Source organism: Monodelphis domestica, chromosome 5 (assembly GCF_027887165.1).
Source record: "Monodelphis domestica isolate mMonDom1 chromosome 5, mMonDom1.pri, whole genome shotgun sequence".
NCBI classification, from domain to species: domain Eukaryota; kingdom Metazoa; phylum Chordata; class Mammalia; order Didelphimorphia; family Didelphidae; genus Monodelphis; species Monodelphis domestica.
The window spans coordinates 103420004-103433818 of NC_077231.1; the positions used below are offsets into that span (position 1 = coordinate 103420004).

Consider the following 13815-nt stretch of genomic DNA (forward strand, 5'->3'; position numbering starts at 1 on the left):
ATTTGCAAATACATCCATCCTTTAGCCTCTTCCCAAGGAGCCAACCTATATAATGAAGAACACAAAAGAAAGCAGGGCGAGGAGAATTTCAGCAAAACCATCCAAACTAAATTAGCCAAAGCTGGCATAGAATTAATTGAATAGGATTAATTAATAATTAATTAATTGAATGTTCCTCATCCATAATCCTCCACCTCCTCACAAGTCATTCTCAAAGCTCATGGGGCAGTAAAAAGGCACCAGACTTGGGAACTGTAAGACTTGAATTCAGGTGTTGGCTCTGTCCCTCAATGCCTGTTTGATCATGGGCAGGTTACTACCTATTCTGGGCCTCACCTATAAAATGAGGGGGTTGGACTAGATGACCTCTTATAGTCCCCACCAGCTCTAAAGCCATGACATTCTCAATTCTCAGTTTCACATTTATAATCTGTATCACTCAATCCAGGGATTCCAATACCCTGTTAGCATGTAGCCCTCATTTGACAGGTCAGGAAACTGAGGCTCAGAAAGGGCATTTGTGTTAGTCATAAAATTAAGTGATGGACGAGTTTAAGTACCTAGTATGTGCTGAGGACTGGGCTAGGTTCTGGGGATACAAAGACAGAAATGAAACAGGCTCTGCCCTCAAGGAGCTTCTATTCCATCAGAGGAGCCAGGACAGGAATGCAGGGAGTTTTCTCTACCTTTCAGGCCTAGGGCTCCTTCCAGAAGATTCCCAGGAGCCCCCAAGAAGAAGACTACCTTGCCCAAACAGAGCCTGTTCTCTCCTGTGTCTGACCAATGGCCTTGACTTATTTCTTTCTCTAATGAGTTAACCAGATTCACTGCCAGGTTGGAGACTGGCCTTTTGATGGTTTTTGCTTTTTCTTTCCTCCAAGAATTTGTGTTTTAGACTGAGATTTACCGGAAGGCAAGAACTATGTCTAATTTATCTTATGGTTTCTAGCACAGCCAAAAAGACCCTTCTTTGAGGGGAGAGTGGTGCAACTTGGGCTGCAGATATTCCTTGGCCACAGAAATAGACTCTGCCCCAGGGAACTGGCTAGGAAGAATAAGAGGAATGGAAAAAAGGCAGAGAATAGTTTACAAGGGAAGGAGCATTGAGAACCAAACCTGGCCTACTTCTGAAAGCTCTGGTTTAGAGTTGAAAGACCTGATTTAGAGTCTTCTAAACAGTTAAGTGGTTTTGAGCAAGTCAACCAACCTTGCCAAGACTTAGTTCCCTTATTTATAAAATGGGGATTATACGTCTCAGGATTAATAAGAAGATGGAGCCTTGGCTTTGGGGTCAAAAGTCCTGAGTTCATATGGTCCAGTTCCTCTTCCAGAAGAGGAAACTCGAAATGCCTAAGTCCCAAAGGCACACAGTTACATAGCATCTTGGAGAGTCAAGCTCAGTCTTCTGACTCTACCACCATGGCTCGAGGACAATGGTGTGTGAATCTCTAGATTCTTGGAAGGCTGGGCTTCTCTAAGACTTCCTTCTCTCAGAATAGAGAAATCTGCTCTGCTCTGCCCTGTCGAGGGTGTGGAAGCATCCCTGGTTTATTTTGACTTCCTGAAGCTTGTACTTTTAAAGCTTTAAAATGATGAACTACCAAATCACTTAACTCCCATGGCCTAGCCCTTACTGCTCTTCTGCCTTGGATCTAAAACACAGTATTGATTCTAAGATGGAAGGTAAGAGAGGAAGGAAGGAAGGAAGGAAGGAAGGAAGGAAGGAAGGAAGGAAGGAAGGAAGGAAGGAAGGAAGGAAGGAAGGCCCGCCCAGACAAAGCATATTAGGATCACAGATTTAGAGTTGGAAGGAACCTTAAAAGTCATCTAGTTCAGTCCCCTAATTTTATTTTTTTAAATCTTGACTTGCCCAGGGACATATAGCTAGGAAGTGACTGAGGCCAAATTTGAACCCATGTCCTCCCAACTCTAGGCCTGGTTCTCTGTCTACTGTGGCAACTAACTGCTCCTGAGTCCCCTCATTTTATACAGAAGAAAACTGAGATCCAGAGAGACAGAGCCACTTGCTCAAGTCAGAATTTGAATCTAGCTCTTGGACCCAAAATCCATCTGTCTTTCTACTGTATGTACCACCCTGAGGGAGGGAACTGGTATTCCTTCCCTCTCCTCTGGTTGTTCCCAAATTTGTACCTTCCTCCCCTCCATACCCCACCAGATGCCACAGTGCTTTGTGACTCTTCCAGAGAGGAAGGGTTGCCATGGAGAACACCTGGCAGGGAAGGGAAGAGAGGAGGCACAGAAAAGAACCTAGACTGGAAAAGGAGAAGCCTTTGTAGGCTGGCCTCATCCTCCCAGTCCAGGGCCCTCACCCTGTAGGTGATGTCTGCTTAGAAACCCCATGACTCCATTGGCTAGTCCTTTTCCTGTATCTCTGGTGGGTTCCTCAAAATTTAAGGGGTTTCCCATGGTCTCCCTGCTTGAATGGCACAGCAGTTGGTTGCTACTTTTGAATGGTATAAGTGGGAGGGAAGGGGTACTCAGGCTGATCCTAGGCTGGTAGGAAGGGCTCAGATACATGGGAAGGAGGGGAAGGGGGCCAGGGGAACCCTGGGAACCAAGAGGAAGGGGGGATTTGCTCACAGTTACACAGGGTTTAGTAAAAGATAGAATTAACTGAGGCCCTCTGATCCCAGATTTAGGACTTTTTCCCAGCGTACCACCCAAGAGCTTCCCAGTTTACAGACATTGTTATAACCACTGCCTCTCTGAAACACACATCTGTGCTGAAGGCAAAAGAAGGGGTTAGGATAGAGGGCCAGACTTGGGGTGGGGAGGAACTGGGTTCAAATCTGACCTCAGATACTCCCTAGCTTGTATGACCCTGAGCAAATCACATACCCATAATTGCCTAGCCCTTGCCACTCTTCTGTCTTAGAATTGTTATTAAGACAAAAGATAAGGGTTAAAAAATAGTTAAGTGACCCTGAAAAAAAATCTCCTTTTATTTTCCTTCTTTGGCCTCAGTTTCCTCATCTGCCCTCCCATCTCTCAGTCAATATGAAATCCTCTATCCCCAGGGTAAATGTCTGAGCCAGAGCCCTGGGTCCCTTTGGAAGAGGTTGGGGACTCAGAGACAATAGCTTCAGGCTTGATGGAATTCATTGAAGTGGCCAGCTCAGGCAAGCAGGCCAGGCATGACAAAAGCTCCAACTAAGAAAAATAAAGACGGGCATCTTGAACCCCACCAAGGCTGTGCCTGTATTTGGTAGGAGATCCTTTAATTTTCTTCCCTAGGCTGCGAGGCTCTGTCAGTCTTTCCTCAGAACAGAAAGTGTGATGGATTGAAATCAGAAAACCTATGGGGAGGGGAGAGAGATCTTAGCTCTTCCCTTCAACCCTCTGGGCCTCAACTACCTCATCTGTAAAAAGTGAGGAAATTGGACTTAATTAATGGCTTCTGAGGTCTTGTCCAGCTCTAAATCAGAGGTTCTCTGTAGTATTGTGCCCCTGACCTTGATGATCCCCCTTTATTCCCCAAACACAGTCCTTCCTGAGGTACTGTTTGAACTGACATAATAAAATCAAAGGCTTAGAATTCATTAGAAAAAACCTAAGCAGGCCGGAGGTGGCTCCACGGAGAGAGCCAGGCCTGGAGATGGGAGGTGCTGTGGTCAAATCTGGCCTCAGACCCTTCCTACCTGTGTGACCCTGGACAAGTCACTTAACTCCCATTGCCTAGCACTTACCACTCTTCTGCCTTGGAACGAATACACAGTATTGATTCTTTTTTTTTTAACCCTTTAAACCTTCCTTTTTTTTTTAAACCCTTACCTTACCTCCATTACTGTGTATTGGTTCCAAGGCAGAAGAGCAGTAAGGGCTTGGGGGCGTGGAGGTGGATGTGTTAAGTGACTTGTCCAGGATCACACAGCCAGGAAGTATCTGCGGCCAGATTTGAATTGAGCCACCCAGCTGCCCCCTTAAAAATTTTTTCCCCATAGCATTGATTTTAAGATGGAAGATAAGGGTTTAAAAACCGATTAGAAGGGAGAGGGTGTTGAGACTGACTCCATTTTACAGGTGAGGAAACAGAAGCCGCGAGTGGACCTAGCTCTGGAGCTGGGAGGGGCCCCTGAGACCCTCTAGTCCCTCCATGTCATTATACCACTGGGGAAACTGAGGCCCCGAGTTCTGCCGCCACTCTCGGAGCTCCAGGTCCCTGCAAAGGTGCTTGGTGCTTCCCTCCATGCTCGCTGGACCCTGGGGGTGGGGTGAAAAGGGAGATGCAGGAAGAGAGGGATTCTTATCGTCCCACTCAAAGCTGCCCTCATAGAGTGGCGAAAGGCTGGTCAAGCGCTTTCCGCCCATCATCAGACCCGATCCTCACTGCAGCCGGGGAGGCAGGTGCCGCGACCTGTTCTGGCCCGAGAGCTGAAGCCCAGGGTTCGGGCAGGGACGGAGACGGGGTGACTCCACACGGCTCTGGGGACGGTCCATCCGCGACCTCATACTCCCCTCTAGCGGCTGCCCTGGGCCTCGGTCTTCCTCTGCGTTCTCTGCGTAGCCGGCGCACTTCCTGGGTGCAAGGGCCCCAGCAGGCCGGAAGAGACCCAGACCGGGATTGAAGAGGGAAAGAGGGAGGGAGCAGCCGGGGGCTCCTAGGGCAGGGTGTGCCCCAGGACGCTGGAGGGCGGGGTTAGCCTCAGGAAGGACGCTTGCTGCCCTGCAGCTTGAGTCAGGAAACCCCGTGGCCAGCTGGGAGCATAAGGATGCATGGGCATTGGAGGCAGAGGCACCTGCTAGGTCAGGAGAGACGCTGGGGGGACCTGGGTTCGAAACTGGATAGAGGTCATTCATTCCCGGAGAAGCGTGTTGTGTGCTACTGTAATGGGCCTATAATGATCCGTGCACAGTCAGAGCAATCACACGGACATTTATTTTAGTGGACCGAGACTTAAAAAGAGCTTTCTAACAATCTTCTGAGAAAGGGGAGTCAAAAAACACTGTTCCTATTAAAAAACAAAGAGTCAATACTGTGTATTGGCTCCAAGGCGGAAGAGTGGTCAGGCAATGGGGGTCAAGTGACTGCCCAAGGTCACACAGCTGGGAGGCGTCTGAGGTCATATTTGAACCCAGGACCTCCTTTCTCTAGGCCTGGCTCTCACCTAGCTGCCCCATATCATTCCCATTTTATAGATGAGTATCCCAAATCTTGGAGGGATCCACAGGATTTTAAGCTGCACAGGGCCTAATAAAGGATTATTTTAGCCTAAGCTTCCCATTTTATAGATGTAGAGACTGAGTCTCAGGGAAGCCAGGTGACTTATGTGGGTCTCACAGGCGTAGGGAACAAGCAGTTGGGACTGAAACACACTGGCCCAGGATGGAAAGTGACGGCACAGCCTACCCGGGTCTTCACATTCCTCCTCTCCCAGGTCTTATATGTTCAGAGGAGGAAGGTGGAAGGGGGTGAGTGTCAGGGTGAGATGGTAAGCCTCCAGGGAGGAAGGTTTCTCAAACAGCCCTGGCTCTCTGCCTCTCTGAGCCTCCACTCCCAAGCTATGGCACTGGCTCACTGGTCTGCCGCCAAAATGCAGCTGCCTCAGGGGAGGATTTTGGCACCCGATTAATAGGCTGAGCCAGTAAAAGAGGCAGAGGAGAGGAAATGAGGGGGGCTCTCTGGCCAAGTGCAACAGTCTGGGGACTGGAGAGAGGCAGGATTCCATTACCCAGCCTGGAGGCCCGCCAGATGTCAGGGCGCTCCCAGCTCTGAGGCCCATGGCACAGAGTAGGAGGTTTCCACAGGAGGGATGGCATCAAGCTCCTTTTGTCCAAAACCCCATGAAAGGCGAGAATCCAGGCCCGGGTGGACTTCTGAGGACTGTCCCTGAGATTTCCTGAATAATCTGGGGGTGGAAGAAGGCAGGCTCAAGAAAGGGAACATCTGGATTTTGTTGTCAGACAGTGGAGGCCGGAGAGAACAACCTGGGTCTGGCCAGGACACTGGCCCAATGGGCCATAAACAATGGGGTATGATGAAGATGGTGGGCCAGCTCTGAGGAATGGGGTTTATGGGAAGGGGGACAAAGGACTGCTGGGAGTCTGTTTGCTTTAACATCTCTCTTGCTAATGGCCTAGAAGAAAGAGACAGACATTGGTCCCCTTCATTGAGTTCCCAGGTGCTCAAGGATGGTAGGAATGTTCTTTGTGGGGGATGGAGGGGGACCATCTGGAAAAATGCTGGAGAAGCCATCAGGGAACAGGAAACGGGAGGAAGACTCTTCCCTAGAACAAAAGGTCCAACACAGGCTCCCTGCTCCACCCCAAGCAAAAACTCAACAGACTGGCCCAAAAGTGTGGGAGCAGGTATGGTCCTGATGGAAGAAAGCCTGCCTTGGCTGGCTTAGAAAATGGGAGAAGGCCAGAGATGAGGACACTCTACTGTCTGGTTCTAGTGGGAAGACTGGTTTATAAAATCTCCACACCATTCATAGGAACCTCTAGTTTGACCTCTAGTTGAATGGAAATTTTTAAAGCAGCCCTGACCATTGGGCCATCTAACTACTGCTTGAAGCCCTTCAGAAAAGAGGAACTGACCCACCACTTTGGGGCTGCTTTCCCTGTTTGCAGGTTTTCCTTGTGTGGACCTGAAATGTGGCTCTCTGCAGTTTCCAGGCCCACCACTCCTGGTTCTGCCCTCTGGGTCCAAATAGAACAAGTTAAAGAGGCTTAAGTGAGAAAACAGGCCATTATTGGTTTGCAAACCTTAGGATGATTTTAAAATGCTGCTATCATTCTGTCCAATCTCCTGCCTGGCTGCCCTCCCCATGTTGTTAGACTACCAGTTTGGGTTCACTTAAATTGTCTTTTCTACAGATTAAACCCCCTGAGAGCCTTCAGGATGGCCTCAGTCCTGGTCACTCTCTAAACCTCCGGCCTGTGGCCACAAAACTTCCCACAGTATTTCTGTGCAATCAATCTGTTCCCTGGACACGTGTCACTCCACACATAGCCGGGGGTCAGGACCTGCTTCCGACCTACAGCAGCTATCAAACCCCAAGTCACTTCACTGGACAAATGTTCTAGGCAAATCTAAGACCATAAGCTAAACCATAGCGGCTGGTCTTTAAAAAAAAAAAATTTACCTTTCATCTTAGAAAGAATTCTTTAGGCTTTAAAAGACTGTCTACCCTTGACCCAGCCATAGCACTGCTGGGCTTGTACCCCAAAGAGATCATAAGGAAAAAGACATGTACCAGAATATTCATAGCTGTGCTCTTTGTGGTGGCCAAAAATTGGAAAACGAGGGGATGCCCTTCAATTGGGGAATGGCTGAACAAATTGTGGTATATGTTGGTGATGGAATACTATTGTGCTAAAAGGAATAATAAAGTGCAGGAATTCCATGGAGACTGGAACAACCTCCAGGAAGTGATGCAGAGCAAAAGGAGCAGAACCAGGAAAACATTGTCCACAGAGACTGATACCCTGTGGTACAATCGAATGTAATGGACTTCTCCATTAGTGACAATGCAATGATCTAGGACAACTTGAAGGGATCTATGAGAGGGAACACTATCCACATCCAGGGGAAGAACTGTGGGAGCAGAAACAGAAGAAAAACAACTGCTTGATCCCATGGATCGAGGGGATGTGATTGGGGTGTGAATGTTAAAGGATCGCTCTACTGCAAACATGAATAACATGGAAATAGGTTTTGAACAATGGTACATGGATAACCCAGTGGAATTGTTCATCGGCTCTGGGAGTGGGGAGGAAAAAGCATGTGTGGGGGAGGGGGAGAATAATGAATCACGTAACCATGGAAAAATATTCTAAATGAAGGAATACCTGTCACACAAAAAAAAAGGAAGAAAAGAAAGAAAGAAAACTCTTAAGAAGGAAGGCTAAGTGCTAGGTGATGGAGGTTAAGTGGCTTGTCCAGGGTCACCTAGCTAGGAAATATCTGAAGCCAGATTTTGAACCCAGGGCCTTCCTAGTCTGGTTCTCCCTCCACCGAGCCACCTAGCTATTCCATAGCTGCTGATCTTTGAGACAGTTAAGTAAGACAGTGGATAGTTCTAGATCTGACATCAGGAAGACCTGAATTTAAATCCTGCTCTGGTACTTGCTGTGGGACCCTAGATGAGTCACTTAATTAAGTCTCCTTATATATACAATGGGCATCAAACTAGAACAAATTGGCAAACCTTAAACCACCATACAAGTATTGATGAGAAGGAAGAAAATCTTTATTAAGTGCCTACTAAGCCTCATTTTATCCTTATAACAACCCTGAGAGGTAAATACTATTACTATTCCCATTTTAAAGTTGAGGAAACTGAGGCAATTGGAAGTTAAATGACGTCACTCAGGTCATATAGCCAGGAAGTGTCTGTGACTAGATTTGAACTCAGGTCTTCTGGACTGTTCAAAGCACTTTACAAATATTTTCTTGTTTGATCATCATAACAACCTTATGAGCTGTGATTGTCCCCTTTTTACTTGTGGAAATTGAGACCAACAGAGATTAAATGACTAGTCCCGAGTCACCCAGCTAGGAATTATCTGAGCCTGGATTTGATCTCAGGCTCTTTATCATTTTTATTCCTAATAAAACAATGCCCTGATTACTAAGGATGGCATTATAAAGGTTATAGGCACCTTTCCAGTTTAGGGGCTCAGGAGCTCCAGCCTGATGCTGTGGAAGGGAGTGGATGCCAACAGAGAGGTTTAAGTGGGATGGAAGATGAGGGCTTCGGACTGATTGGGGACTGGAGACTCAAGACATGCTTATGCAAGATGGGAGTATATTCAGTAGAAGCCCAGTGCTTGGTTGTAGGTGAGTGGAATTGTTTTCTGGACTGATGAAGATCAGAAAGGGCTATGAGCTCTTTCTGGGACCTCAAGAGAAGTCCAAGGCTTATATTTTCCATCTCTTTAAAGCAGCTGCATGGCTCTGCTTGACTCAGAAGTCCCCAAGGTATAGATCTGACCAGATCCTCTGAGCAAGAATTATCTTTCTTCTTTCCCCAAATTGGGCCATTGTAGTCTCTAACCTTTTGTTGTGTTCTGGACCCATTTCACAGACTGGGGAAGTGGATGGATCCTTTCTCAAAATTATTTTTTAAGATTTATTTATTTTCCTCTTTTATGTATTTATTTATTTGTTTGTTTACTTATTTATTTTTTTTAACCCTTACCTTATGTCTTGGAATCAATACTGTATATTGGTTCTAAGGCAGAAGTGTGGTAAGAGCTAGGCAATGGGGGTTAAGTAACTTGCCCACATAGCTTGGTCACATAGCTAGGAAGTGTCTGAGGCCAGATTTGAACGTACGACCTCCCATCTCTAGGCCTGGATCTCAATCCACTGAGACACCCAACTGTCCCCTATTTTCCTCTTTTAAATCAATGTTATTCTTAAAAATAACAACAAAAACAGGTTAGTGGATTAGGGCATGATTACAACTATTTTATTTTATTTTTATTAACATTATACTTTATTCTTTTTCAGAATCATGTTTTTAAATAATTGAAGGAAATGCTAAATTTTCAGTTAAAAGGCAGTAAAAATAAAGAGGCAATCATTTCCTATCCAGATTTACAGAATCCCCAGAGATCTGTCCCAGGTTAAGAACCACTGCTTTAGGGCATCCATTCTCCAAGTGTGGTCCAGGGACATGAAGAAGTCCACCAGATCTTTTCAGGGCATCCTCAGAGTCAAAACTATTTTTATAATAATTCTAAGATGTTTTAGCTTCTAATACCATAAATATAGATACAACCCACAGAAACAAAAATTCTTGTTGGAGGAACAGAAGGCAATAGAGTGGGAATCCAGTAATTTTTAATAGTCTAAAGGGGTCCTAGGGGCACCTAAATAGCACAATAGCTTGAGCCACTATGCTTGGAATTTGGAGGTCCTGGGTTCAAATGTGGCCTCAGATACTTCCTAGCTGTGTGACCCGGAGTAAATCATTTAACCCCAGATGCCCAGTTGTGCCTCTTCTCTCTTAGAACTGATGCTAAGACAGAAGGTAAAGATTTTTTTAAGAGTCTAAAGGGGTCCTGAGATTTTTTTTAAAAGGTTGAGAATCACTGTTGATTCACACTTATATTAATAGTTTAAGGTTAGCCAATTTGTTCTCATTTGATGCCCATTGTATACATGAGGAGATTCAACACTGGATCTTCTTTGCAGAAGGTATGAGTATGGAGCATCATGTACTGTTAGCCAAGTATCATTGAACTGCCTTTTTTTTCACCTTTTAAAAATCTTTGGTATAAGTAATGGCAGGCTGTATAGAAGAGCAGGAAGGGATATGGTTGCTAGTGAAGATGATGTAAAAAATAAAAGGTGTCAATGAAAACTTTTTTTTAATGCCTGGGTGGGTACCCCTGATTTAACTCTAGCCCTGACCCTGAGGATTACACATGACCAGAAGCTTCATTGAAAGAGAAGTTGCAAAAGACTTCTATTGAATCCATCAAAAAGCATTTAAGCCCTTTCAGTGTGCCTGGTACTATGCTAAGTGCTGGAAGTACAAAGAAAAGTTCCCTTTTCTCAGGGATTGAGCACAGGCCCTGTCCTCAAGGAGTTCACATTCTAATCAATGCCATTCTTTATCTCCATCCCTGCAGGCAAAACAAGCCTTGGTTCTTCAAAGGTGAACAAGTGTGTGATTTCCTGAATCTGGACACTACCTTGCCTAGGACCCCCAACCCTAACCCCAGATGTCTCTGGCTCCACTGACTCCCAAAAGTTGCCTTGGAAAAGGACTCTTGGATAGACCCCTCTGGAGCTTGCATATTCACCCTGGTCATCAGCCTTCTGCCTTATAACCTTGGTCTTGACTAGCTTCCTGAATGATGACCAACAGAGTCCCAGACAAGTTCCTCTGCTGTACTGGATGAGGGGTTTTTCACTAACAAATCATGTTTACACTTTGTGGGAGTGGGGAGAGATACCCTTCCCTACCTTTGTGCCTCAATTTGATGGGAACCAAAGAATCTTATTAGCCTTGGTTGGTTTTTTTTTTCCCTCCATATTGCTGGTGATTCTGGATTACAAAGGTGAAAACTGGACAAAGGAACAAAGCACCTTCATGGACATAGCCTAGGAAGGTAACCTCTATTATGGTTCTAGTCAGAGGTCCTGTGTTCAAATCCCACCTGCATGACCTTGGGCAAGTTACTATACCTCCATATTTCCTCTTTTATAAAATGATGGAGAACACCAAGCTGCCTCAGTCATTCACTTACATGCCAGACTTTTAGCTTTGTTTCTTTTTTGGGGAAATGCAAGTGGGACAGCCATGGGAGAGAGAGTTTGAGTGGAGGTGGAGACCAAATCTTCAGTGAGAGGTAAGCAAGGGGGAAGAAGACATCTGGCCTGAACCCAGAAGGCACTTCTGCCACCCTGAGCAATGATGAGGAGAAATGCAAATGGGGACATAGAATAAGTTAGATGGGGTGGCAAGAGGGAGAAGGAGAGAGGTTTCTAGATGGTCTAGAAAAGCTGGAATGGCCCAGAGAGATCAGATTCATCCTGAAGGTTCTGAGTGATAAGGTCTTAGAGGTCTCAAGGTGGGGCCTTGACCTAACTCCCCTGGGTTTGAATTGTCCCATTGGGTTATACCCCAATCTTGGGGATTAAATATTTAATTCCTCATGTCCTATGAGGACTGTTGGTTAGGGTGGCCAGAGGGATGGAGCCCATCTGAGGTATCCTCTTGAAAAAGGCTACTGACAAGTGCCAGGAGATGGGAGATAGGGCTTTGCCTTGGCCCTAATCCCTTGACCCAATGGAAATTATTCCTCCTCATTTGCCTAATATATGTGCATGTAAAAGCCTTTTAACAAAAAAGAAAAAGGGACTCATTCCCAAGGGAGAGTGGTGGTAGACCCATTTTTAGCCATGAACACCATAGCTGGAATTTTCTCTGCTCAACTAGGCACCTCAGTAGAGTCCTGAAGAGATGTGGTCCAGGAGAACCAAGATTTAGAGGAGGAAAGATTGGAAACTGATGGGGTGTGTTTTACTTAGGGAGGAAGAGTCAGTAGGACTACCTGGGGAAGCTAAAGTAACTAGGGGGAAAGAGAATATAGTGACAGGAACTGAGGAGGGGACCCATCTGTCCAACCTAATATGCAGCCCCTGCCATACACACACATCCCTGGCTCTGATCTATATGTGAATGTATGCATGTATATACATATATTTACATGTGTGTATTATTTGCAAATATATTCTACATTCATATATACATATTGTGTAGGTATATATAAAATCTTCAGACCTGTGATTTCAAGGAGAACTTCCAGAATGGAAATCTCCTCCACCTCTGCAGACTAATCATTATTCTGTCCCTTAGAGACTTAAGAGAGTGGTCTGGGTCCCTGACAGGTTAAATGCTTTGCCCACAGTGACATAGCTCATGTGTGCTAATCTAAGGACTTTGGCTCAGGTCTTTCTAACTCTAAGTCAAGTTATCTCTGCTTTAAAGCATGTTCCCTCTGTTTCCTTGCACATAAAAATAATGATTGAATTAACTGAAAATGAGAACAGATGGGGAACAAAGGATATGGAATATCATACATATATTGTTAATATATTGGTTTTACTAAACTTTGAGGGTTTGGGGTAATTTTTCTTTTTTAAATCTTTGTTACAAGGGAAAGCTCAGAAGGAAGTGGGGAGGGAAATGAATGTGAAGTTTGAAAAAAGGTGTCAATAAAAATAAATTTAAAATAAAGGTTTTTTTTCAAATGAATTGGAAATTAGTCCTGGGATGGGGAAGTGACTCATCCAAAGTAATAAATGGCAAATTTGAACCTGGGCCTTCTGTTCTGAAGCCAGATTTCTTCCCAGTACATCCCACTGCCTTTAATTATCCTGCTTGGAAATTCATGTGAGAGATGGGATTTTGATGACTAGTGTTGTAGAAAGAACCCTGAGAGCAAGGGACATGAATAGGCAATTTTCAGTTAAAGAAATCAAAACTATTAATAAGCACATGAAAAAGTGTTCTAAATCTCTTATAGTCAGAGAGATGCAAATCAAAACAACTCTGAGATATCACCTCACACCTAGCAGATTGGCCAACATGACAGCAAAGGAAAGTAGTGAATGCTGGAGGGAATGTGGCAAAGTTGGTACATTAATGCATTGCTGGTAGAGTTGTGAATTGATCCAACCATTCTGGAGGGCAATTTGGAACTATGCCCAAAGGGTGCTAAAAGACTATCTGCCCTTTGACCCAGCCATAGCACTGCTGGGTTTGTACCCCAAAGAGATAATAAGGAAAAAGACCTGTACAAGAATGTTCATAGCTGCACTCTTTGTGGTGGCAAAAAATTGGAGAATGAGGGGATGCCCTTCAATTGGGGAATGGCTGAACAAATTGTGGTATCTGTTGGTGATGGAATATTATTGTGCTCAAAGGAATAATGAACTGGAGGAATTCCATGAACTGGAACAACCTCCAGGAAGTGATGCAGAGTGAGAGGAGCAGAACCAGGAGAACACTGTACACAGAGACTGATACACTGTGGTACAATCAAATGTAATGGACTTCCCTATTAGTGGCAATGCAGTGATCCCAAACAACTTGGAGGAATCTATGAGAAAGAACATTATCCACCTTCAGAGGAAACACTGTGGGAGTAGAAACACAGAAGAAAAACAACTGCTTGATCACATGGGTTGAGGGGAAATGGCTGGGGATGTAGACTCTAAAGGAACACCCTAGTGCAAACATCAACAACATGGAAATAGGTTCTGATCAAGGACACATGTAGTAGTAGTCTCTCAGTAACCGAGGATGACGATTGTCTTTGTACATTTTTGTG

The 13815-nt window shown here is 45.2% G+C and overlaps 1 protein-coding gene across 1 annotated transcript in view; it reads left to right on the forward strand.

Moving 5' to 3' along the window:
- Positions 1-12719, forward strand: part of FAM83F (family with sequence similarity 83 member F) — a 38579-nt gene extending 25860 nt beyond the window's left edge. The window contains exon 5 of the mRNA XM_056798977.1: positions 10606-12719. Coding sequence (XP_056654955.1) covers positions 10606-10655 — 50 coding nt within the window. The 3' untranslated portion in view covers positions 10656-12719. The remainder of the gene's footprint in view (positions 1-10605) is intronic.
- Positions 12720-13815: the final 1096 nt, after the last annotated feature.